At 37.8% G+C, this 25588-nt stretch overlaps 1 protein-coding gene across 2 annotated transcripts in view; it reads right to left on the reverse strand.

Annotated features, from left to right (window-relative positions):
- Positions 1 to 25588, reverse strand: part of BCKDHB (branched chain keto acid dehydrogenase E1 subunit beta) — a 129301-nt gene that overhangs the window by 41284 nt on the left and 62429 nt on the right. For both annotated transcript variants that reach the window (XM_063330110.1, XM_063330109.1), the window contains exon 9: positions 11668 to 11754. In XM_063330110.1, coding sequence (XP_063186180.1) covers positions 11668 to 11754 — 87 coding nt within the window. The remainder of the gene's footprint in view (positions 1 to 11667; positions 11755 to 25588) is intronic.

The raw sequence follows: 25588 nt of genomic DNA on the forward strand, positions 1-25588 counted from the left end.
AACTAAATATGGGTTTACATCTGCTACTCAGGAATTCTTAATTGGTTTTAATTGCTTTTGTAGCTTTTTAACTGCTACATCCTTACATGATAGCGATGAACACGTGCCCACTTACATTCAAAAGGACTATTAGACAAAGACGACTATTCCAAAAGTTCTTCCTCTGTGCCTGTCTAAGCTACCATACAGAAACTCTACACTGTCATAACTTATCCTACGATCATATGTCTAGATTTGAGACTTTAAGCCAAGGTGACACTTGGGCACTGACAAGCTGTCTCTGTCCCGAGGGAGAGCAGGCAGTTCCCTTCTCAAGGATGCAGCAGAAGTTACTAGACTAGGTTTTTTAGGCAGAAAAGCTGCAGCCTCCATTTTCTCTTCTATATTAAAGATCTTAACGTAGCCAACAGCAACAGTATAAAATTCACAGCACTCTAGAAGGGCACAGACGCGCAGAAGAGTTCAAGAGGCTCTTTCTACATCCTCTCCTATGAATACATTCATCATGGAACTGAAATAATTTGATCTTGTGTGCATACATAAAACATCAATAAATACATACTGTTTTACAGGCCTTTTATGTATTACTTTAAGTAATTCTTACCTGTAAGAAAAGAAAAAAAAAAGCAATATTCCTTATATATAGTATTTTAAAAACTTCAGTGAGCCATTAACAAGCAAGCATAGATTTTTCTGTTGTGTACTATATTTTTTCCTCTATTCTGCATAGATTTTTATATGCCACAGACCACTTTTCTCTAGTCATGGTACTCTGAACTATGACTGTTGCTCTAAACTGCTGGTCTAACCAGACGATTTCTATTGGCCATATCAAAATATGAAAGGCCAGGAGAAAAAAGAACAATATGCTTTCATAAATCAACTCTTTATAATTCCAAGCCAACTCACTAAAGACATTTTTTAAGTAAATAAGAGAAGCTACTGAGTGCCTGCTCCAAAGAAGTAAACCTGACGTACAGTGCAACTGAAAAGCACTATTTTTCACCTTGGCTTGCCAGGGTGCCTTAGTACATATTAAGTTGCTATACCCGTGGCTAATAAAGGATTCTAGCATCTCATTGAAGTGTTTTGAGAAATGACGCCAAAGGTCAAGAGACTTCAACCACCCAAGAAGTTTTTTATAGCTCTAAGGCATTGGAAATTGGAAGAAAGGTCATTACCACTCTTTTATGGGGACTCCTGGGCACGCCATCACAAATTGCTGTTCAAAGCTCCACTTACTTGGAGTTCTAAAGCGACTCATAACTCATTCGGAAGAAAAGATAATGCCAAACAAAATAATGCAGTTTAAACACGCTATTGTTAGGTTTTTCAAGCAGAAGAGATGATAAATATCCTTGAGTTAGTAACTACTTTTCAGAGTTGCCTTATTCTAGAGAGTCCTGCCACAGATCATCTTTATCAGACTAGAGTCAGAGTTTCAAAGCACTGTAAAGCCTATTAAAATGGAAAGGATTTTTTCATATTAATTTGAATTAAGCAACAAGTTGGCAGTTTGACATGGTATAATATAAAGGCCTGCTCAGTAACAGCTTTAACATTTACCCAAAATTGCTATAGGAAAGTTCATAGTTTTGATGTCCTCCTAAATCATCATTAGTTATGTTTATATACTAGTTAAAAATGCTGATGTTACCAAATTCTAATATGGTATTAGAGATAAAAATGGAAAACTATCACCACATCACAAACCAGAAAACATAGGATATGCAGTCCACGGAAGGTTTTTTGCTGCCCTCACTATTTGGAGTAAAACCTTCTAATTTCTATCAGCTCCATGGGCTATCAGAAATGTAATGTAGGAATCACAACATGGTTCCAATCGAAGCAGTTTGAATTAAAACTGTAAGTGTAAACTGTACCTTAGAGTAAGTATAAACACAAAACATATCCTTCCCCTAGAAGAACAATTTCTAATAGCTAGAAAGATGACCACACAAACACAGGGGGAATGCACAGCAAAGAGAAAATTTTGCTTCTGCCTCAGTGCCCATATTTTTGGTCTTTTGCAGAATTAGTGTATGGAAGGCCAAACACATTGTTCAAAGTTATAAATCACAATGAATGAACACAGATGCATCAGCAGGACAATGATGCTGGAGCTCAGCCTCAGGCATATGAACATTTGCATGCCAAATTAAATATCAGAACGTGGAAAAAATGTCCTCAGTAAATATACCAAGAGCATACCTAACACTAGACTGATTAACATGAATCCAACACTGAACTTGTTCAGTAGCCAAAACTTTTGATTTCACTGAACCACAATGACTCTCTGTGTATTCTGCCACTTTAACACTTTGTATTGTCCTGGGATAAACTTCTTGTGCCTCTTCAAGAATTTGCATAAGAAACAAAAAGTCCTACCAATACAGGAAAACCAGTTCAGACATGAGAAGGCAAATAGGGTTTTATGCATCTGGAAGAAATGCTGCACGCTGCCGAACAGACAGCGTAGCTGAAAATGGACAGGAGCTTCAGTGTCCAAAATGCTTCAGTGCCAAAAGCATTTATTCAGTATGTTACTTGAAAATAAGTAACTCTATAGAAAGCTTACAAATTAGTGACAAGCTTTAAAAAGACTCTTTTCTCAGTTGAATGCTTTCTTAAAAAATGCCTGATCTTGCCGAGTACTGCCTGCCACCAGTGTCTGCCTAGAGAGACAGCCAGTCTCCAGTTGCCCACTGTCTTGAGCACCATCTGCTCCATCCACTGCGAGCCATTTACTGGCGCACGTCTGTCATCTTCCTCACCCTTTCCGTCTGTGAGCTCTGATCCCATAGCAGCAAAGCTGGCGTGTGTAGCATAGTCCGAGAGGGCAGGCATTTATTCTCATACACTGGAAACAGCCCCTCAAAATCTTACTGGTGGCCTTGTTCTCTCAGTTGTTAAAGAGTTTTAATGAGGCAGCGCTTACTGTCCCTCTCAGTGCCTACGGAAACTGCCAAGCTCCCATCTCATTCTTGCTTCTACCTCTCTAGAGAAAAAAAGAAAGAGCTTTAGCTCCTGACAGCAGTGAGGATACTCCCATGGTGCACGGGAAAAGCTTACTCCAAACCATAATTTTTAGACAGGACAGACCAAAAGCCGAGTAGGCAGGGCATGCTCTCACTGTGTAGAAACCCACGTGCAAATCAGCACCGGTGGGATTTAAGCTTGGGTTAATAATTTGCCATCAGAAGGATGTGCCATAAGTGGCTGGCTGAAGCACTGCCTGCAGGGAGGGCAGCCGGGGCTTCGGTTTGTGTCCCCTCTCATGCAGGGAATGAGACTGTCCCCAAAAAGAGAGGAGCGAGTGTGCTTAAGCAGCCCCACGGCTGGGACATCTCTTAGCACACGTGCCCACTCCTGCGTGGACCTTTTCATGAAGTGTTTCACAGAAGCTAAAGAGACTTCAAGCTGAGCTGCAGATGAATAAGACATTTTGATTTTTGTTGCGTCTAGAGACTGGACTAATTGCACAGGTAAACACTCTGTGTTTACAGCTTTAGAGAGTGCATTTTGGCACGGATTTTACAAAAATCTGCCACAATCTTTGAGCACTTCATTTTTCCAGCTTCAATGTTATTTTAGGATTTGGGGGTTGTTTGCTCGTTTTAAGAAATGTATTTAGGAGTTTTACACAGTACAGACAGATCACTGTGTGTCCTGTTTGATATTTGGCTATATTCAATTCATTAAACCATTTTTCTTTTCTCAATATTGAATTTATTCCAACCTAGAGGAACATAACACTCCCTTGTAGCCTGAACTGATAACACATACTACTATTATAATGATTTTTCTGTTTGCATTTTAGAGAAATTTTTTCCTCCCCGTGTCTATCAAAACTAAAATAAGCATGCATGAAGTCTCTTAAGTAAATTGGACTTTATGACATAACATCAAACAAAGCTCCTTAAAGTCCATTCATCTTGTGCTACATTTTTTACAGCTATAAAACAAGACTTTCTTATTGGTCATAGGTATCAGAACATAAGACAAGATGAAAGTTAAGATACTTCCACACAATAAGTCAAATTGTATAATAAGAGACTTCGGTGTAACACCCAGAAGAATTTTGGCCTTAAAAAGTTCATACGGAGAAAGTACAGGCACTACCCCGTGAACAGGCATTGCTTGTTAGATTTTGGGTTCCTTTTGAAAGCAATACAGGTTCAGAAAAATACCATCTCTGCCAGGCAAACACAACCACCAAATCCCCACAGCCGGGCACAGAAGCCCCAGGCACTGTGCAGGCACTGTAGCAATGAGGGGCAAAGGTCTAGAAGGGGGCACACAGTGGAGTACACGGCACAAAACTTGTTCTTCTATTTACCAAAGAAAACAGAAAAATTCCAATCTTTATGCTCTTTAGAAAGCTCTTTAAGATCCAGAATAACTCTTAGTCTGATCATGAATATAAAAGATTCACATTAAATTCGTAAGTCAAATTCCTAATATGAAAGATCACTTTTTTTATATTGATTTTACTGAAATATTGGTATCGCTAATGAATCTTACTTTTTTAACATTTTTCATTGTATATAAACTTTCATTTTTATTGATAAATAGCACAGCTTTACTTCCTTTGAAAAATCTTGGGTTTGCAACATTTTATCTATTCACTTTTATTTTCTACATTGCTTATCAAAATATGCTGATGGCCTTTTAATACTATGCAAGTTTTCAGACTTGCAAAAATTGCTTCTAGTTCATGCTGCATCGTAAATTGGGAGTTTGCCGAACTGCCTATATTCGTATTTTATAAACACAGGGAACATCTTCATGCACCTTTCACATAGACCTTTGACTCAAGTCACTGAATGGCAACTTTATGTTGATGATATTTCCCTTACTACTCCCAACTACTTACTTAGGAAATAACATTACTGTTTTCCATTATTCTGGCTTGTTTCTATATGCTTTGATTTTCTTTTCCTTCAAATTATTGCTCTTTTTTTATTATACATTTTATGCCCACCTTGAATTTACTTTGGTGCATTTATTTCAGCTTTTCTTTATATTCTATACCAACATTTCCTACATCATACTCCTAGTGATAGAAACCGAAAGTGATAGAAACCAGGCTTTTACAGCTTGTGATTCCTGCTAGATGAGCTAAAAGAGTGAAAGTGGCAAACGAAGTTAAATGGGAGAGTAAATGAAGGACTACATTGTGTCAATATTTCGCCTCTTCCAATTTTACCTCCTATTGTGACTCCTATATTGTGACTGTGTCAAAGCAAAGTTAAAAAACATCAATTCAGATTTAATCATTTTCTTATGTCAGCCGAATGACCGCACTCCTGTACCGGCATGTTTTAGCGTGCCTTTTTTTCAGGTATCCATGCTACATTTAGTCCAGAGCTTCTTTGTTTAGCCATTCTATGAAATGGCACTCAATAGCAAAAGAAGTCTGTGTCCTACAAAAAGCTGTCAAGGCTGGCCTGTGTTCGATCATCTTTCTAATTAGCTTGGAAAACCGTGTTTGAGACTTCTACTATCATTTCTCCAACGGAATAGAGAATTATTTCAAATTTCATGCTTTTGTATAATTAAGTAGTTCTAACAATTTGTACCTCAAACTCTTCCAACTTCTTAAGACATATACATTCCATTATACCTCAGTGGTCTGTTCAAAAGGCAATTTGCCTCAACACATATTGTGAGAATTAAATCATTTAAATATATATGAATAACAATTACACTGGAAGTCTTGCTTTCAATAAAGACAGACTTTAATACAGATTTACAGCCTGTTCATTAAAATTAGGTTATAAGTGGCACCAGCACAAGATTTTATGTCATTCACCATAATTTCAAAATAAACCCCACAGACCACTTCAAGTTATTAACTGGTTCCTATGGCACTAAGTACAGATGCAGATGCATAACCTGAAACTCAAACCTGGTCTCGCAAATATTTTGGAGTACGGCATTGCAATCACTTCCTCAAAGCACCACAAAGAGCCATGGAGGATGGTCACAGCTCCACTGGGAATGACTTCAGCTCATTAGAAAATTCAAAAGACACATAATGTAATGGTATGAAAAATGATTCAGTTCAAATATCCTGAAAGCATTATGTTGGAAAGATGAAATTTTTTTTATCGGTACTCTAAAATAATAGTTATTTAAGATAGTTCCTGTTCAGTATCAGCCTTAGGGCTATTTCACTTTAAGTCTTCATCCTGCTAAAATCATTGAATTTTTTTTTGTTGTTGTTCATGCTTTTTACTGTTGTTTTGGCAAATTCTTTCTATGGTAACCTGCTTTAGAATAAAATTGCTGTGAAACTCTTACATCTTTGAAAGTCATTCCTAGACATATCCACTTTTCCTGAAATGCTTCTCACAAAAATAGCTCATCTAATAGTTTCTCCTAATGTCACGCACTAGCAGGAAATTACACCACTTACTGGAGATTAGGCTTATTTTGCAGCAGCAGGAGGAAATCTAAAGCAGCACCAATCCAAATAGACAAAGATAATTATAGCCAATTTTTAGATACAGAACTGAAGAATTGGGAAAAAAAAAATATATCATGTAATTCAATCCTCAGAAAGAGGTTATTTCACTGAATTTGCTGGGACCTATCCTCTGATTAACCTTTTGGAAGACTGAAACCCCTCTGCAACTCTGAGAAACACAGAGTCCTCTGGAAGGACTTCTGAGGGCTGAGCTCTGTTCACCTCTACATTTCTTTGGCAGCTGACCCAACATCCCCTGTTCCCCAGATCCCCACAAGGCATAGCCAGATGCCAGTTCAGTGCCGACAAAGTTTTGCAGTCAAGCAGTTGCTATTTATTGGCCTCAAATGTGCCAGACATTAAGCAGAATATCCTCTAATGTTCAAAGTAAGTGCTCATTCTATCATACCAGAAGCTACATAAAACCAACAAGTGGCAAGAATTGCATATGTTATTAGTGACTACTAAAAATTCAGTTTTTAAGAACATAAGCTATTTGTTTCAGGCTTACATGAAATCTCTCTCAAAATTGCGTAATTCAAAATGTTTTCAATGAAATACCTGACAGCATTCTTCAGGTTACCATGAAATTTTCAGCCCTACCCTTTCAAAAACTCTTTTCTAATACATTATGTACAAACAAAATATAAGTGTTTGAGATTTCATATTGAAAGGCCACCTGCTTTTAGAGGAAAGAAAAAAAGTTTCATTTAAGTCCTTCCTAAAACAGAATCTGAGAATTCTCTTCTAATCTGATATGTTGCTTAGACCGCAATAAAATTCCAAAGACCTTCAGTGTAAGTTTAGCTTTCTAATATAATACATCCCAGAGTAAAATGTAAGTAACTTCAAAATAATACAAAGAGATGATGGTAATGACTTAAAGAAAAACAGAGCACCTTTGAGTTAGTTCTAGATGAGCTTTTCAATAACAACTCGTTGCTGAAACCAAAACCTTTATCACCTCCAGCACTCTCTCAAATGATGACGGTGGGTTACTGCAGGATTACAGTTTTATGTTTGGATTCCTTATCCCCGTTTCACTCCAAACTCAGTAGGAGTGCTCCATTTAGGAGGAACTCATCTTACTACGAAGACATCAATTCAGCTACACTCAAAGGCTCATCCCAGTAGAACAACAATCCCTTAATTTGCAAGAAAAAAGCAACACATGCAACTTAAATAGGAATGCTGATGACAAAGTAGTAGCTACAAATAAAGAGATCTGATATTATTGTTATCAACCGTTGCAAGCATGAAAGACTTCTAAAATTAAGGATCACGCAACTGAGTTCATTTCCCCGTGTAGAATCTATTGTTTCATAGTCCCCTACTAAGTCTTGCACTTTGCGAAATTGTGTCACACCATGGGTGTACTCTACAATTCTACCACTATCTTCATATTGTTGATATGACAAGTACGATAAGGAGGAAGTGGGATTGCAAGCTGCTGCTCCGTAAGCTTTTTACCACAGGAGTGCTACCAAAAGACAGCCATGTGTTAGAGCTTAATCTAATTTCAGAAACATTGCTTTAATTAGAGAAACAGTGTGCATATAGGTTGGTCAGCTTCACCTATAAGGAGCTCTGTAACAGCAGACACTTAAAAAGGTGAAACATTGCAAATTAAAATAAAGTGATTACAAGATTAACAAAAGTGAAAGGTAGAATAATACAATATGCACTTGCATTACCCCAATATAAATTCCTAAAACCAAGATCCTTTGTCTCTCCAGTTGCTGGCACTTGCACACACAGTCCCATGTCTGGGAGGGGGGCGGTGGGGAACAGACACCCACCACAGCTGCCGGGACAGAAACCCACCCCAACTTACACACCACCGCAGAGACACACATGCTGCAGATCCCTGCAGTAACTGGGCCTCGACACTGCATTCTGTCCAGTAGTTTGCCCTGGATCCTTGATCTCCCCAGCTGTCTCACTCACTGCCAGACACACACCAATAGGTCTCTCACTTGACCCCAGATCCCATAGTCTCTCCAGTAGCTGGACGTCCTGACTCCTCCAGTAGCCAACTTCTCAGAGACACGCACAGATATAGAGATATATATATACCTGGCTCACTTAACCTACCCCCAGCTAGCCCTGACACACTCACCCGCTGTCAGTCCAGCACCCCAGGTGCACGGGCCCCCGTGACCTCCTCTAAACATCCCATAAGTCTTGTATGATTCCAAAACGTTCCTCCCTGCATCCCATAAGAAGTCCCAAACACTGGCAGGCAGCAAGCCCCCTCAGTCTTCAGGGTGATCCATAATGTCACTCAGTCCTGGAGTGCTGGGTGTCCCTGTCCTGGCCCATGGGGCTGAGGCTGGGGACAGACCTGGCAGGAGCTGGGCTGGGGGCTGCATTTCCCAATCTGGGTTATTGGGGTTCCCCTTACTGCCACTGTGCCTCTGGGCTCCTTTCGCATGTGTGTGTGGAGTTGAGCCTTCTGTCACGCAACTTAACATAATTTACTCCCGTTTCCCTCTCCTCCACTCCCCATCTCTCTTTGAAAACATCCTGTTTCTTTTTTCTACTTCTTTTTTTATTTACACCTCCTGTATTTAACACAAAATAATTCTTATTTAATGTGCTCTCAAAACACTGTTTTTAATCTCTCGTATGCAAAAAGAAAACTGGTCAATGTACTCCTATAGTTCATGAGGGAACGCCATCATTTCCATTCGTACTCTTTTCCTTGAAGTGTACTTTACCATGAAGCGTTTGTGACAGTTAACTTTTAAAATAATTCATGTACTTTTATTCACCTTATTTCTATGACGAGAGACCTCACAGCAAGGATGGAATAACAATATGGAAACTTACCACCTAATCCAACTGAACACACTTTATTGAACTCTTATTACTTCCATGTGTAACAGGAAACTAAAGCCAACTGCAATCCCCAATTTTTGGCATTCTCAGTATGCATTGTATCCAGCAAAAGTGAATTTCACTTTTCATTTTTATTTTTATGGCACAGTGATATTAGACATATGGACTTAACTTCATCATTTAGAGATCAAGTGTTTTAACTGAATAAAAAAAGCAAGGTCTTTATTATGCCTAAAGCAATACTGTTCCTTAAAAAGTTGTAATGCTTTGTAAATATTATTCTAATCTCTTTTGCAGCATGAATATTCTTAAAAATAACTGGTATCAAAATTTTAGTATGGATGATAAAATCTTCCAGAATGGATATAAAGACTTATAACAACACCGTTACAACACAGATTCAAGTCAACCAACTAATATGAAAGAAACTGGCTATGGATAAATTCAATGCCAAAGACTTATATTCCAATTTATTCTGAGGTAGTATGTGTGATAAATTAACTAATATTTCTCGATATACAAATCCTAGTTTCTTTTAAAAAAATTAATATAATTAACACACATAATTATTATAATTATGAGCTACTATCACAAAACAAATATTTCCTTTCCATATCGACAGAAATTAATAGCCCCTTATTAAAGCATTTCATACTTTCTTTTCTAAATAAGTGATATTTGTCAAGATACATCTCTGATATGAAAAACACCCCCAAGTTGATCAATCAGGTAAGTACCTTTCTTATTGGAAGTCTGAGGAGATTACAAACTCATTTTGTAGTTTCAGCAACATATTGAACACCCCATGCAATGAATCTTCCAATAATATTTACTGATAAGCTTTTTTTTTTCTTTTCAACTCCCTTTTCTCTCCAACATACACACTTTCCTTTGTTACGCCGGCAACTTATGAGATTGCTGCATGGCTTAGAATAGTTTTCTCCTCAAGTGTTAATAATAGCACAAGATGCTAAAAGACAGGCTCTTCTGGTTGAGTTTATTTCACATTGTTGTAAAAAATTAAGAAAAACCAACACTTTCAACATGACTGGCAGTACCTTATGACTTTACTAGACCTAAATTAATCAGAGCCTACCTATAAATAGGGGAGGTGGAATTTTTTATTCTTTTTCTCTGCCCCCGCCCCTTTATTTTTCACATGGGTTCAATTTGAGAATAGATAAATTCCTGCAAGAAAAGTTATCAGCTACTTAGAGCGAGAAACCATATCCGACTGAGGAAACTTGTGATATGAAAACAGTTGGAGGCTAGAGGTCAAATGCTAATTTCTTAGAAGGATGATAAACATTTGGTTCTTAATGGAGACTAAATTTTCATAGGAAAAAAGAATTCTCTTCACATAATAATACTAAAATTAACACTATTACTCTTTCAAAGAAATTGTGTCACAACGATCAAGAAACATAGTTTTCTGACTCCTTATGCATATTTAACTCCAAATTAAATTGCCAGAACAATTAAGTCTATTCTTTCCTACAAAAAGGCTAATTCACAAGCTTTAACTACTGCCTTTACAGCTTACATTTTGGAATTTTAAAATCCCATTTCTCTCTAGTCCTGTAATTTAACTACTCTAAAAACAGAATAATCAGAAAATGGTAATCAGACAGTGGTGGACATAATTCATTTACATGTTTCTATAAAACAGTATCACTGATGTGCATAGGAAAGAAATCAAGTTAAGGGGAAAATATGCATGCAAGCATAGATAAAGAACGTCAGAAAGCTCAAAAGGATGTCCAAAAAAGTTAAAGCCTAATGCTCCAGACAACTGATACTGATGTACATCTCAACCTTCCAAAGCTGTTCTGTGCAGACAAGCTCTACAGATGCGTGAGCACCACCACAACTATACACGAACCACTTTCCCAGACTGCTTTCCTAATGAGGTCTCTGAACACTAGGTCTAACACCACATTATACCATATTGGACCTGGGTGCTTTTTACGTGTCTGATTTCAACATTCCTAGAATGTATTTTTAAGAAGTCTTGGGGATAAAAAAAAAATATGAGAAAGGTAAAAAAGTATATTAAAAATCAATTATACTTAAATATTTTTCCTTTGCATCTGACAGCACATCCTCCCTGCTTTTCAGTGAAAGTTAGATTTTCTAGCTTAGCTGATGCTATGCACAGTGCCTCGTAGGTAAATGGTTTATCAGCTGTTCAGATAAAGCAACACAAGCATCCACAAAACTGAAATTTAATAAAAATGTAATAAAGAATAACTTGAAAAATACGAAAACCTCAACTTTTAATGTAGCAATAAATATTCTTTCAATAGGTAAACATATTCTGCCATGCAGAACACTTAAATACAAATAACGTGTACCTGAACTGTGGAACTGATTTCAGATGCAAATCCTCCTGTCAAGGGAGCCTCGTGGCTAATCAGCAATCGCCCAGTCTTCACCACTGACTGAAAAGGAAAAACAAACCCCAAAAATGTAATTAAATTATGGCTCTTGTGATTTCTTACTTGTATTACTTGTGGAATATATGAAACGTGACATCATTAGCAGGGTTAGAATGTAGCTACTTTTCCCCTCTTGCATTTTCACAGAAAGATAAACCATCCTAAAAGTCTAAACTAATTAATAGGATATTTTTATGTTTACTGTAAAGCTGTTTACACCTTCTACACCATTTTAAGGAAATATCAAGAATAAAAATGTATTCCACTGAACATGAATTTACCCTATCAATGCAAACTGTAACATTTCTGAATGAGAATAAGGATTTTAACAAGAAGTCAGTAAAAATTTGGATCCTGAAAATACTGAAAGACACACATGGAAAGAAATCCTTCACTGATACATACCTCTGCACAACCTAGAGAAAGTCACGAATCATAGCTACTCAGAAAGTAAAACTGTTAAGTAAAAATTTTAGCAAGAAAATAATCATGTGGATTAATGCTGCTTATTTAAGTTTTACATGGCAATTACAAGCAACATTTTCTAATTTTAAATCTCAGTGTCTGTGCAGTTTTTATGTGATCCAATTCATAAATAATTATATAGCCCAATATATACAGAAAGTGATATAAGCACCTTTTAATCAAAAAACAAACCAGGTTCATCATGAGACATAAAAATGAAAGAAAAATATTTTTAATCTGATGGGAGTACAAAGCTTCACCACACCCAAATATCTTGAAGTTTATTGAAACTAAATACTAAATTGCCTAGAATCAAACAACATCAGATATATTTGTTCAGAAATATGGCAGCAAAGTCTCACTTTTCATCATACACATTTTATAATTTCATAAGGTGCATAAAAAAGTTTCATGAACTTCTAGAGATGCACATCAGAAAAAAAGTAATGAGAATAATGTGTATGTTAATCTTTCAAGAACAGTTACAGCCTGATTTTTAAGATAAGCACATGGCGTACTGCTGGTATACCATTAGTCATCAAGTGGAAAAGCCAAAGACAGCGCTAGCGATCAGGTCAAACTTTCATAATGCTTTGATCTTCCATTTAATGTCTACACCAGCACTTTCTCCAGTTGGGCAGCTCCATGTTGTCTACGTAATAGAATAGATAAAGGCAATGCCTTAATTATACAGTTTTCTTTCTGATTCAAGTACTTCTCTAATTCTTTTGCTTTTCTAGGAATGACTCAATCAACGGCTCTAAGTAGCTCATCCACAGATGGACTGGCAAGTCACAGGCCTATAAACAAGTGATCCATATACTGTACTATGAAGTGGTTTGACAACATTCAGAGCTAAACAAGACCGGAAAAAGCATTTCAACAGTTGGAAAGTAATCCACAGTTATGTAGGCTGATTTCTTGTATTTCTTCTGCCAGCACTGGAAACTCATCTCTAAAGACCTGAGGCATTAACTGCACTATAAATCTGTCCAATGCATCAACATGACGGTTCAACGAACAAAATGTGCACTCCAGTTTTAAGTTGATATGATAAAACTGATACAATCAGTTTCAAGTTGCTATGGTAAAACTGATACAATTAATAGACTTTAAAGGTGTTTTCGAGAATTCTGTTTTAGACACAGATTCTTTTGTTCTGAGGGGTTCACACTTTGAAACATTACAAGCTATCATTAAAGTTACAGATTTGGTTTCTCAGAATTTAATAGTATGAAACAGACACTGTTAGAATGCATATAAGAATATTCACATGGGATGAGATCAGTAATCCACCAGTCCAGTATCCTTTCTCCGCAATAGAGATAATTTGGTGTTTAGGAAAGAGTAAGAATAAGGCCTTCAATGTGTTCCCTTCACTATTTCTCAGCCTCCAACTATTTTCACATCACAGGTTTCCTAAGTCAAATACAGTTTCTTGCTCTAAGTAATTGATAACTTTTCTTGTGTTAATTTATCTCTCCTCAAATTGAACCCACGTAAACAATAAAGAAAAAGGGGTGAAAAAACTACCATTTTGGAAACCTGCTTCTCCTATATGAGAAAACCTTATCTTTGCATATGATTCCTAAGGGCTTCAAGGATTCCTTGCAGGTAGGAGCTTGTTAAGAGTGAGCAAGCAGCTGTGATCACCAAGCACCACATACAAGCTCTGCTAAAAAGCACTATGTATCACCCCTGGTGGGAAACCATGCTAGCATAGCTTTGGTGCTTTTAGCATCCATCCTAGCTTGTTCAGGGCCAGCATGCATACCTGCACCACATTGTGTCATGTAAAAATACCTTAAAAATTCTCCTAATGGTTAAACCAGAGTCAAAATGTCCAGAAATTAACTGCTATATTGCACTGCAAATAGAGTCCTGGACTTTTAGAAAGGATGCGAGTATTGCAATTCCTGAACATTACAGGTTCCCCTGCAGCAATTTCTACTTCACATTTAACGCTTGTTCCTAACCTACATTGAGTCTTTCAGAAAGCCATGCAATCTTAATTATGGTATTTCCAGTGTTTGCAAATGCATCACAGCTATTGGTTGAGTTGTTCCAGTGTTTAATTGCCTCCCCTGTTAAAATTTTGCACCCTATTTCCAAACTAATTTGGCTGACTTCAACTTCAAGCTGTTTGTTCTTATTTTACTTCTGTTTGCTAGATAGAGAAGCTATTTATTATCACATTTCCGCTCCCCACATTGAATATGTTAAGATTGGGATCAAGTGACCTCTTAACCACACTTCGCTAAACTAAGCAGACTGAGCTCGAAGTCTTTCACCAGCCAGCACACTTCCAATTTCTTCATCATTCTTACGACCCTACCCTGAATCATCTCCAGTTAAAAATGTCCTTCTTGAAGTACACCCATCTGGAACCAGCATTCCGGCCTTTTTCAGAACACCACCAGACAGGGAGATAATATAACCTCAATACAGCAGCTCTTGGACATATGAGGCCTTTTGGCCAAAGCATAACAACATTAGTTCAGTTTCAACTGACGACTGTGTTTCCCTGTTCTCAGGAAAGAGTGATTTGTCATTAAAGGATAACTGCTTCTTGAAATAAAGATAGAAATATAGTGTGTACTTGTTATTTCAAGATACAGATTTTATTTAGATATGCCGAAAAATGTATTGCGTGCCTGAACCCAGCTCAGTTAATGAACCTATCTTCTCTTTATCAGTGACTGTCTATTTTATCTGTTTCTCCAGCTGTTTGTTACCTCTAATTTATCAAGAATGGTTTTAAATGCTTTCCGTATCTTCGATAGAAATATTAAAAAACAAGTTAAAAATCAGACTCTGAAGAACCTCAGTGACTTTACTGTTTCCTTTCACTAGCACTGCCTTTACTTGACATACAGTTAAAGTCAATGTAGCACTAGTGCCCTACTTCTGAACTATGTTAATTTGTTTTTTGAGCATCTAATTATGAATTGCTGATGGTATATTTCTAAGTTATTTCTCCCTACTTGCTTCTTCCTTGCTAATTTTTTCATAAATCTATAGATTATTCCTTTTAACTGATTTGGAACACATTTTTCGAGCTTTTTGGGGTTTTTTGGGGGGGGAAAAAAACCCACTCAGATTAATAAATTACAGGTAGAAAGATACTTTGGTTCATCAGACATACTTGGTCTCTGTGCCCTCTTCGTTTTAATTATTATATTGTTTTCTCTGTCTTACAGATGACAGTACTATATAGTAATAACAGCAGCCAATAGCAACCAATGTGATTTTCTCAAACAATTTTTTAAAATATATATTACCATGTAAAAATGGTTCAGACTATATGGCTTAGAAGAAAGTCATAGCCCATGATGAAAAAGTCCAACCTCTTCCTACATTGGTAGTGTTCTAGAATGGCTAACTAACTTAATTTCTGTATCTTCATGTGGAGAGTCAATCTTATTTTCTGGAAGTAATCAGTTTAAAAGGAAAATTTCAAAAGTAACTGCTCTAAAATCTCTAGGGCAGAGTGGACATTGTTGATGTTTATTTTCAGATATCAGTGCTCTTCTATAAAACATTAACTTCATTTTTAAAATATACTGTAAAACATTGTCTCTGTCAAATCAAATGAGGCAAGCATTCAGCTTTCAGGATAACCAAAGCCCAACATCCAGAAGAGCATTTACAGTCCAAATAAATGCAGCACAGTAAAATCCAGTAACGGGGTCCTTATCCTTCAAGCTTAATGGGAAATCCCACTGGTGTAAAACTGGATTAGACAGTGGTTAAATCACCACAGTGTAACAAACTGGCCAGCCAAGAGATTCTGTAGGTATCTCCTATCTCAAATTAAATGAAACCGGAAACTTTTTTTTGCCATCTTTAGTAACAGACCACAGAGGAAAGTCAGAAGTAGCACGTGGGCATTTAGAGAGCATGGCTTCTCTTTGTGTCACAGTCACTCTGCCCTTTCACAGCAGAGTTCAGCTGATGATGCAACCCCGGTTGTTCCCAAAAGGGAGAGGTCCCACCCGACCCAGAACCTCCTGTTCCCAGCCCATCCCTGGCATCTCCTCAAGCACTGGAGGGACCACAGTGTAAGCCAGCTGAAGGAGATAATCCAGTTTATCCTGCAGCAGTGTACAGCTAGCAGAAAGGAGCAAACACCACACCAGAGAGAGATTCAGACATCAGAAGTAGATCAGGATTTGCTCACAGAAAGCTTCAGCAGTGCCACCTTTCTCTGGAAGGCAGCTGAGACCCAGGTCATGGCACAACACTGTCACCTGTGCTATATCCAGAGAAAAGACTCTAGGGCTTCCAACTACTAAATTAACCCCAAAACAAAACCAGAAACCAATACTGACTATACTTTTCCACCTCATTTTCATTGACAGGACTGTTTTACACCTGTGTCATCCACAGCGACGACAACTGACGTTGCACCAGAGCCAGAGGCTAATGGCATGATCACCCTGATAATGAAATGTAAAAAAAATCCCTAATGCCTTTGCAAGACAAATGCTTTCAGATCGTATTCTGAAGGTTTTCTGAAATGCAGCCCAGCATTTTTGCAATGAAGCAGCTGAGCGAATTATTTTCAGCTTCCCTGGCCGCAATCTTTGCTCAAGAGTTTCTATAATCACTTTTCTGTTCAACTCTCAATTCGTCATGTTGTCCGCTTTCTCCCCTCCTACAGGCACTGACGACAGAAGAAAACAACGCAAGTCTGGCACTTCCAAGAGCCTTGAAATTTAAATGCTGACACTACCAATGACGTACTATGCTCTTACTTAGGGGAAAGCAGAATTAAACCAAAATTAGTCTGATGGTAAACTGCTTTTTACACTATTAGTCTCCACACATAGCAACACTGCTACTTCCAGTGTAACCAGCTGCTTCACTAACACAGCAACTGCCTTTAAAGAAATTATAAAAGTCAGAATTTTATTATAAATGGCTGTTATCGTGTCACAATAGCAAGTTGCCTATTTTCTTAAATAAGAAAAATCTTGTTCTCAGAATAAAAAGATTTTCCATCTCTTACAGAAAAGGAATTATTTTGATGTTCATTTTCACATTAAAATTTTTGCATACTTGTGATGATGTTCTTTAAAGACTCTAAAAACTTGCTGCATAATTGAAAAACTAGCTTTCCAAAATAATTTTAAAGTTGGCAAAAGTACGGAAATAGTATTTGTATTATATCCCACTTTGCAGTAAGTATGAATGAAACAATTATAAATTTTATAAAAATTAACATTAATAGATATGTACCTTTACTGAAAATCAATCAGAATATGGAAGCTTAAAAACAAACAAAAAATCCACCAAAATAAACCCCAAACTTGGTCAAGTTTCAGTAAATGCTTTGAAAAAATATTTTTTCATTTTTAGATCAGCTTTAATGAATTTGATTCTTGGAAACTGTAGAACCTGAGGGAGGCTACTTTCCCCAACCCATTAGTTCAACTTTCCTTTTAATGTTTCAATAGCAAATGACGTTGCATAGAAGCATTCTTGGTACCGAACATCATAAACACAGGAATAGAAATAAGATCACAGATTTCTATTCAGCATTTCCCACAGAGAAATACATAAGATAACCTGCCAGATGAATCACTGAGGATTACGTTTACTTAGTACATGCAAATCCATAGGATGACACATCCCAAATACAGTTTGTGCGTGTCATATACTGACAATCTTAACAAATACAGTTATTATGTCCCCAATTTTCAGACATCCCAGGGCCTTTTCGGAGTTGTAAGATTCTCTGGAAAAACAAGTAGATCCTCAACTTCTTTTTACTAGGGTGCCAAGAGAAAGAATAGAAGAGGAAAAGGATGTCTCCCAACAGCCTGGACATGAAAAAGCCCTGTAACTTCTTAATGATAATGATCTAGTTTGCAAATCATAACTATCAGTTGCCCAGAAGAACTACTTTCTCCCAGAAGCAGTAAAAGCTAGGAACAGTATGCACTCTTTAAAAGTCTAACCCAGCAGCAAAAATAATTCTTAACATTGAAGAAAAAAAAATTCAATAATTTATCTGAATTAAAAGAAAATAACATAATTTGATGTGGTTTTCAATAGTACTAAATTCCCAGAGAAGGAAAATGAAAGAGAGCATTCAAATCTACTACTATATCATGATGTCTACGCTACACTCCCAGAAGTTCACTGAAACTCATTTATTAGTAAAATCAAGATGCAAAGACAAATAAATGACATGAAAAACCATTATTTCGTCATACACAGCTCAACAGCTCAAAGTATGAGTAAGATTTCTAAACTTCTGTTAATAAGACAGTCAGCCTTACACTAATTCTGTTGAGATTCATAAGGCTACTGTAAGTATAACAGACATATCACAGTACTGCAATAAAATAGCAGAGAATCCTAACTGAGCACTGGCAGCAACCTATGTAGATAAAAGATAAAACTATTTGGGAAGGAAAACATGTCATTCTTATTCCATCACTTCGGAAGGCCATTGGAGAAAAAAATCTTTAACAAAAACTTCTCAAACAATAAAATGAAAAAGCACGGGCAGTTCTGTAATAGAGAAGTATGCTGATTAACAGCAGGGAATGAAAAAAGAATCCAATTTCTTTTTAACTTGACACAAATAATGAAAAAAGTTGCCAGTCATTTTCACTGATCCCCATTAGCAGAGCACAAATCTTCCTGCTAGCAGCTAACCAAAACAGAGGCTTTTAATCCATTACTGTCAGCTGATGCAGCCGAGGTTTGTGCTTTCTGACCTACAAGCCTGGAATCCATTGCCTGCAGATGGCACAGCCGAGGCTGGCGAGACAGAGCTCAGACCTACTGCCAGCTTCGGAAGTGCAGAATGAGTTTCCCCAAAGCAAAAGGATCTGTGATACCCAATTTACATGTCAAGGATGAGCAGATCCACTAGGGCTCACAGACTGCAAAGAGCACAGAGATGAAGAGGCATTGATTCTGGTTTCTAACGAAGAGGAGCAAAACACAGTCCGTAGAAGGACAGAACACGAGAGGAAACAGGGACACAGGAAAGAACTGAGAACAGCCCTCCACTAGCGTTTAACGCAGCATGTGACCTTAGCACATTAGGGTGGTAAGAGAGGCTGTCCTGCTGCGCAACCCTCCTCTGACACTGTGTCTATACCCTCACCTGCCTTCTCTGGAGCAAAAGACAAAAACAAACAAAATCCCCAAAAAACAAAACACAGAGGTTTTTAATCTAACATCCTTTCCAATTAATTTCAAATCAAAGACCAGCTATTAGAGAAAACAAAGATCTAAAAGTAGAATGTGAATGCACTACAACTCCAAGTATCATAGTAATGAATGCTGGAGTTGGTGAGCCCTGTTCCCATTGTCAGAAAGGTTACGAATGAAATCACTTCCAAAGTTTCCAGCTACAGCTGAGCTGGTTATCAAGAAATCAACCTGTACATCCTGTAGAGGAATTTTGTATTTCTACTAGATGAGTTGGAGTGAGGAAACAAGGTAATAGGCTTGCAAAAATTCTCAAAACCTATTTTCAGACAATTCTCCGAGAACTTTGGCCATGCAGGAAAGAGATAACAATAACATATAGGTAGAATTCTGATTATTATTTTTAATACTTTACAGTGAACAACGAACAGGGAGTGCATCCAAAGTGTTCCTGTTGATAAATTAAGGAGCCAACCAAGCTTTCAGAGAAGTTACTTGAAGACTTCTCTGCACTTTGTCAGTTTTAATAGGCATATCTAGCTATCTGCATGCAGATGCATATGTCTATATATTTATTTTCTTTGTTATCAATGAAATGCAAATATTACATTGGTCTCTCAGAAGATCAAGACCAAAACAAATAAAAATCTCTCTGAAGACTGAGATGAATGGCTCAAACTTAGCAAGTCAAAGCAACAAAAATATTTTGCTCACAAGTCATCATTCACAACTTGTTCTGCCACTCAGTATAAATAACATCTGAGTTTTCTAAATATAAATGATATTCAACAACTAATTCCCAGTTTTCTTTTCAGCTCCACTTAAACAATTTACTACTGTGCTCCTGTTCAAACCTACACAGCCTTTTAGGGCAGAATAAAAACAGTTCCCAGGAGGAAGTATGACCCTTACACCTCAAATAGCACTGCATTGAACAGTTGAGGCTTTACTGTCTCTAATCTCAAGTGAGGTTCCTGCAACAGATTAGGTTCTCATCCCAACTTCTTCCTATATGGAAGTACATTTTCCAAGCAACAGATATGACTAAGCATCTCTTCTTAATAAAAAAGATTATAAATAAATCAGCATTGGTGTACCAGTCAGCTTGCGCCATTTATTTACATAACCCTTTAGACCGTGTGCATCCCACCTAAGGGCAAGGGCTCCAGCCCTCAACCGTCCCGATGGCCCTTGCTCCACCTTATCAATATTTATCTTTTATTGGGGAACCAAGACTTGCATATTGAGTGGAAAGTTACAATTTCTGACTTCGATTACCAGACCATGCTCCTGCTGACACAGTCCAGGATGCTGTTGGCCCTTGTTGCTGCCAGGACCACTGCTGCCTTACATTCACCCTGCTGCCCACCAGGACCCCCAAGGGCTTTGCCCACTGAGCTGCTCCCCAGCCAGGTACTCCCAGTCCCTGCCATCATAAGCTCTTCCTTCTCAGGTGAAAGACCTGCACTTGACCTTGCTGAATTTCATAAAGTCACTGTCAGCCCATTCCTCCAGCTTGTCTATGTTTCACCAGATGGCAGCCTTGCCCTCAAGCATATCACTTGTTTCCCCCTCCCCAGAGTTTGGTCTCATCTGATAACCTTCATGAGGGTGCACTCCATCACCTCCTCCACATGATTGATAATGATGTTTGAACAGGACAGGTCCTAGTACAGACCCCTGCGGTACATGCTTGTCGCTGGCCCCCAAGTAGAATATCGTACCCATTAACCATGACCCTCTAAGCCCAATCACGCGAACAACATTTTACCTATCCTGCTGTCCCTCTGATCAGAGCGTAACATCCTAACTTGGATAGAGAAGTATTCTGAGAGACAGCTTTGAGAAAGCTTAAAAAGCTTTGCTGAAGTCAAGGTAAGCGTCATCCGTTGCTCACCCCTTGTCCACAGATCCAGAGACTTCTACCACAGAAGGCAATCACTTTGGTTGAGTATGAGTTGTTAGCCTTAGCAAGGCCATGCTTACTTTTCCTCATCTTCTATTTAATATGTTCAGAAATTATGGGAAACTCAGTCTGGGTGAAGAACACTAGTTTTAGTAATTAAAACAGCATCAAAGCATTTACTGAGAATTCTTTTTATGAAATACACAACATTTTTCTACATTTGATCACAGAAAGGCAAGAGTGCTCACTGAAGCAGGAGACATGCATCTGTAAGCAGTCTGTGCGCTGTCAGTGAGATGACCCACAGTAGGGAGCACCCCGGCAATCTCAATACACGTTTGCAGTACTGTATTCTAAATCATTATTTAGAAAATATTGCAGGGTTTTTTTAAAGACAGCTCTTCAGTTGCATCTGGGTGATGGTGTAGAGTGCACCCCCAGCAAAGCTGCAGATGACACAAAACTGGGAAGAGGCTGATAGGCCAGAAGGTTGTGATGCCAGTTGGAGAAACTTGGATGGGCTGGAGAAATGTGCTGACAGGAACCTCATGAAGCTCAAAAAGGGAGTGTAAAGTCCTGCACCTGAGGAGGAACAACCCAAGGCACCAGTATATGCTGGGGCCCACACAGCTGGGAAGTGGCTTGTCAGCAAAGGGACATGGGCATCCTGGTGGACACCACGTTGACCATGAGCCAGAAATGTACCCCTGCAGCAAAGGTGGCTGATGGTATCCTGGGTTGCATTAGGAGGAGTGTTGTCAGCCAGTCAAGGGAGGTGACCCTTCCCTTCTATTCAGCATTGATGAGGCCACACCTGGAGTGCTGTGTCCTGTTCTGGGCTTCTCAGTACGAGAGACACGGACATATTGGAGAGAGTCCAACAGAGGGCCACAAAGATAATTAACGGACTGGGATTAAGGGATCTCATCCATGTACGTACATACCCAAGGGGAGGGTGCAAACAAGACAGAACCAGGCTCTTTTCAGTGGTGCCCAGGGACAGGACTGTACAGTTTATGCTACAGTTTATGCTATTATGCTGATGTTGCATAACGCACTGGTTAAGCTCACCACTTCAAAATCCACATCAGGATGGATCTTTTCCCCAGTTTAAAATGTATGCATGGCAGGAACAGTTCATAAAGAACTAATGTGACCACAGCTGGGATGCACATATGAAACATCTTGCAGAGAAATGTTAGCGCAACCATAAAACTTACTGCCTTGACACACCAGGATTTTATTATTCCAATGTGTATCATTTTACACTACAAATGCCAAAAATAATTCTGAAAGACTAACGTGGCTTCTTCCTGCATAGCACTGAAAACATAATGCTGCAGTGTGAAGATAATGGTGCGGAGATAATGAGAAATGAAAACAGGCACAGAAGTAATGCAAAGTAACCTGGAAAATTTAAAAAATTACAATCAAAACCAAAGGGGTTGACAGATGGCTAGACAGAACATCCCAAACAGCAATGAAGAGAGTGGATAATAAAACAGTTATGGCCTTTACATCTTGCACAACATTGTCAGGGTATGGCTGAGATGTTCAATGGAGAGATTTATAAGCTTCCTGAAAAGTCAAGAACTCAGGACAGATTCCCAATGTGTTAGTAGTAGAGATTTTCTCTCCAAAACAACTTTCGATTTAAATAGCTGACACTGTGAAAAGAGAAAAGAGATACGACACACAGCAGAACACATCTCAGCACAGTTTGGGCTGCTTGATTTATTTTTTAATAGAAGAGTGCTAAACTAATTTAAAAGGACTGATATTCTATCAACCAGTGAATAACTTTCTAATGCCTTTCAGTAAATTTGCTCTTGTAAAACAATGCTACAAACGCTCTTTAATACTTTTATAACACCATTCTATGTACTCTAAAGCAGTTAATTGCCAAGAAAACAGCAGCTGCTAATAATGGTCACAGGGTGCGGAGACAATAGAGAAAAGTTATGTTTTGTGCAGATGGATACTCCTGCTTAACCTAAAAAGATTTAGGAACATCTAACTTCAGTAACAGATAGGCAAATAAAAATTACTTCTGGAAGTCCGTAGCATGACTTCTTGATACCCTTAAGATAAATTGCTACATACACACTGGAGTCAGTTATTTAGGAAAGAAAACTGATTCAGAAGTCAAAAACAAATTTGAAAATATAACCCACCTGGCTCATTCTTATCACTTCACATATACTATATTGATTTTACTGCATTCTTGTCCTCCACCTCTTCATGTCTCATTTGTTTTTTTGATACTGGAAGCTCTCCTTAACAGTGACAATGCTTTTAATTCACAGTTAGTGCATGGAGTCCCTGTTTACTTCTGAGGATCCTACATGTTACCTGGATAACACTACTGAAATAAATAACACAAACTGTAAAAAAAGCTTCTTTTGACAAAATGTCTCTAAATCTCTCAGCGACTGTCTTCTGGTAATAACTATGAACAGAATCCTTTTAAGTATAAAGGCAACTGAACTCATGGAAAATATTCATGAATCCACTGGACTGGTAACTCATAATTCCTCAATACTCTGAGCTGCATTTGCCTACTTAACCACAATTAAATACATCTATTCAAACAATCTTTATGAGCATGTAGCCTAAAACATAAAACTAATGGTAAAGGTTTCATAAAACAAGAACTTCAGTGGCAGCCTCCAAACTTTGCCAGTCTTTGACCAATTATTAATAACGCACCGTGGACAAATTTGTCCTTCCCTCCCCTACTATACTAATTTTAAATTCCCTGTTTATGGAAGCAAAAATCAGAATGTCTCGGCAAATACAGACAGACAATGCTCTACCAAAGAGATCCTTTTCACTAAAGAGGTCCTTTTCATCCCAGAAATCTTCATTATAAGACTCCCTTCGAGTTTGTGTGGCATCACCACATTCAGTTGACATTTCATGGAGAGAAGTTTTTCTAAGGTTTTTTATTCCCTTACCATTTTAATCATACCATTAAACATACAAAATACAGTCTTCATAAATTAACTTGCTTCTTCAGTGTTTCTATACTCATGCTCAAAACTAACATTTATTTTAGGTCTCAGAAGTTACAAGTCTACTAATAAATTAATATTTAAACCTGAGATTACTTAGCCCTCCTTTTGCCTTTCAGAAATTATGTGCATATTGTTTATTAATAGTCATGGGTTTTGAAAATGTCAGCTGTCCCATAAACTCCTGAAATAATCAGGCTGTAATAGTACATATCCTTTTCACCATAAAACTTTTTTATTAAAAAAAAAAAAAAAAAAACACACGTTTTAAGTTTGAGTGGCTTTTGAGGTTCCCCCAAGCCAAATTTTAAGGAAAGACTCCAGCCTTCTACACCCAAAACAGCAGGGAAAAAACCCACATTGCATAAGATGCAAGTCCCAAACTCTTCGAGGCACGTACCTCAGGACTACCTAAACTCCTGAGACATTAAGAGGATCTAGCTAGCTTCATTTATCCCCTTCCTCATAACCAACACCTTTTGCTTTTCTGCACCCTAGCTCTTTCAGGTGCTTTAACTCTCATTTAGAGTCATATGGCAAATTCAGACAGCGAAGCTGTTAATTCCTCCGCTGAGTCACAAAACATTATGAGGATGAACAGTGGCTCAGCTAGATTCCTACACGCAATTTATTCTTTTATTTTTGAAAAACAGATGGGATGCTGGCCAGTTTTGAAAGAGCTTCCATGGACTATCCAGTTATTTTTAAGATTCATTAATCTTCTGTTATCTTAATCTTCAAATGGTGTACTACACTTTCTGTGCAGAACACTAGATAAACAACCTCACCAGGTATTTCAGAGGATCCGAGAATGAGCCAACTAATTCACTGCCGTACCCAGACCCCAATACATACACAAAAACACTGTCTGTAACAAATTTTAGCAGTATTCATCCACAAGTAAAACACTCTGCTGCCAGATATGATCCACATAACAGGCCTCCTTAGAAAAGTCTACTGAAGCTAACTATAGTTCTGAAGAGAGCATCAGGTCACCAAGAAAATAAGTAAAATAGTCTGAAATTTTATTGCTGAACCCATGATAACAATTTCATTTCCCCCCATAATATTACTCAGTAGCTTCTAATATGATTCAAATTAACCATGTAGGACAGACAATCATTAGGAGTGTCCCAGAAAAAATCCTGCTTTGATCCACCCATGACACAACAATAAAATATGTACAGAAACTATCTTTACAATTACATTAAAACTGTAATGAATAACCTAAAAAAAAAAAAATATGGCAAGTTACACACCTCCTAATAACAAAGGCTAT

This window comes from Chroicocephalus ridibundus, chromosome 3, assembly GCF_963924245.1.
Source record: "Chroicocephalus ridibundus chromosome 3, bChrRid1.1, whole genome shotgun sequence".
NCBI classification, from domain to species: Eukaryota; Metazoa; Chordata; class Aves; order Charadriiformes; family Laridae; genus Chroicocephalus; species Chroicocephalus ridibundus.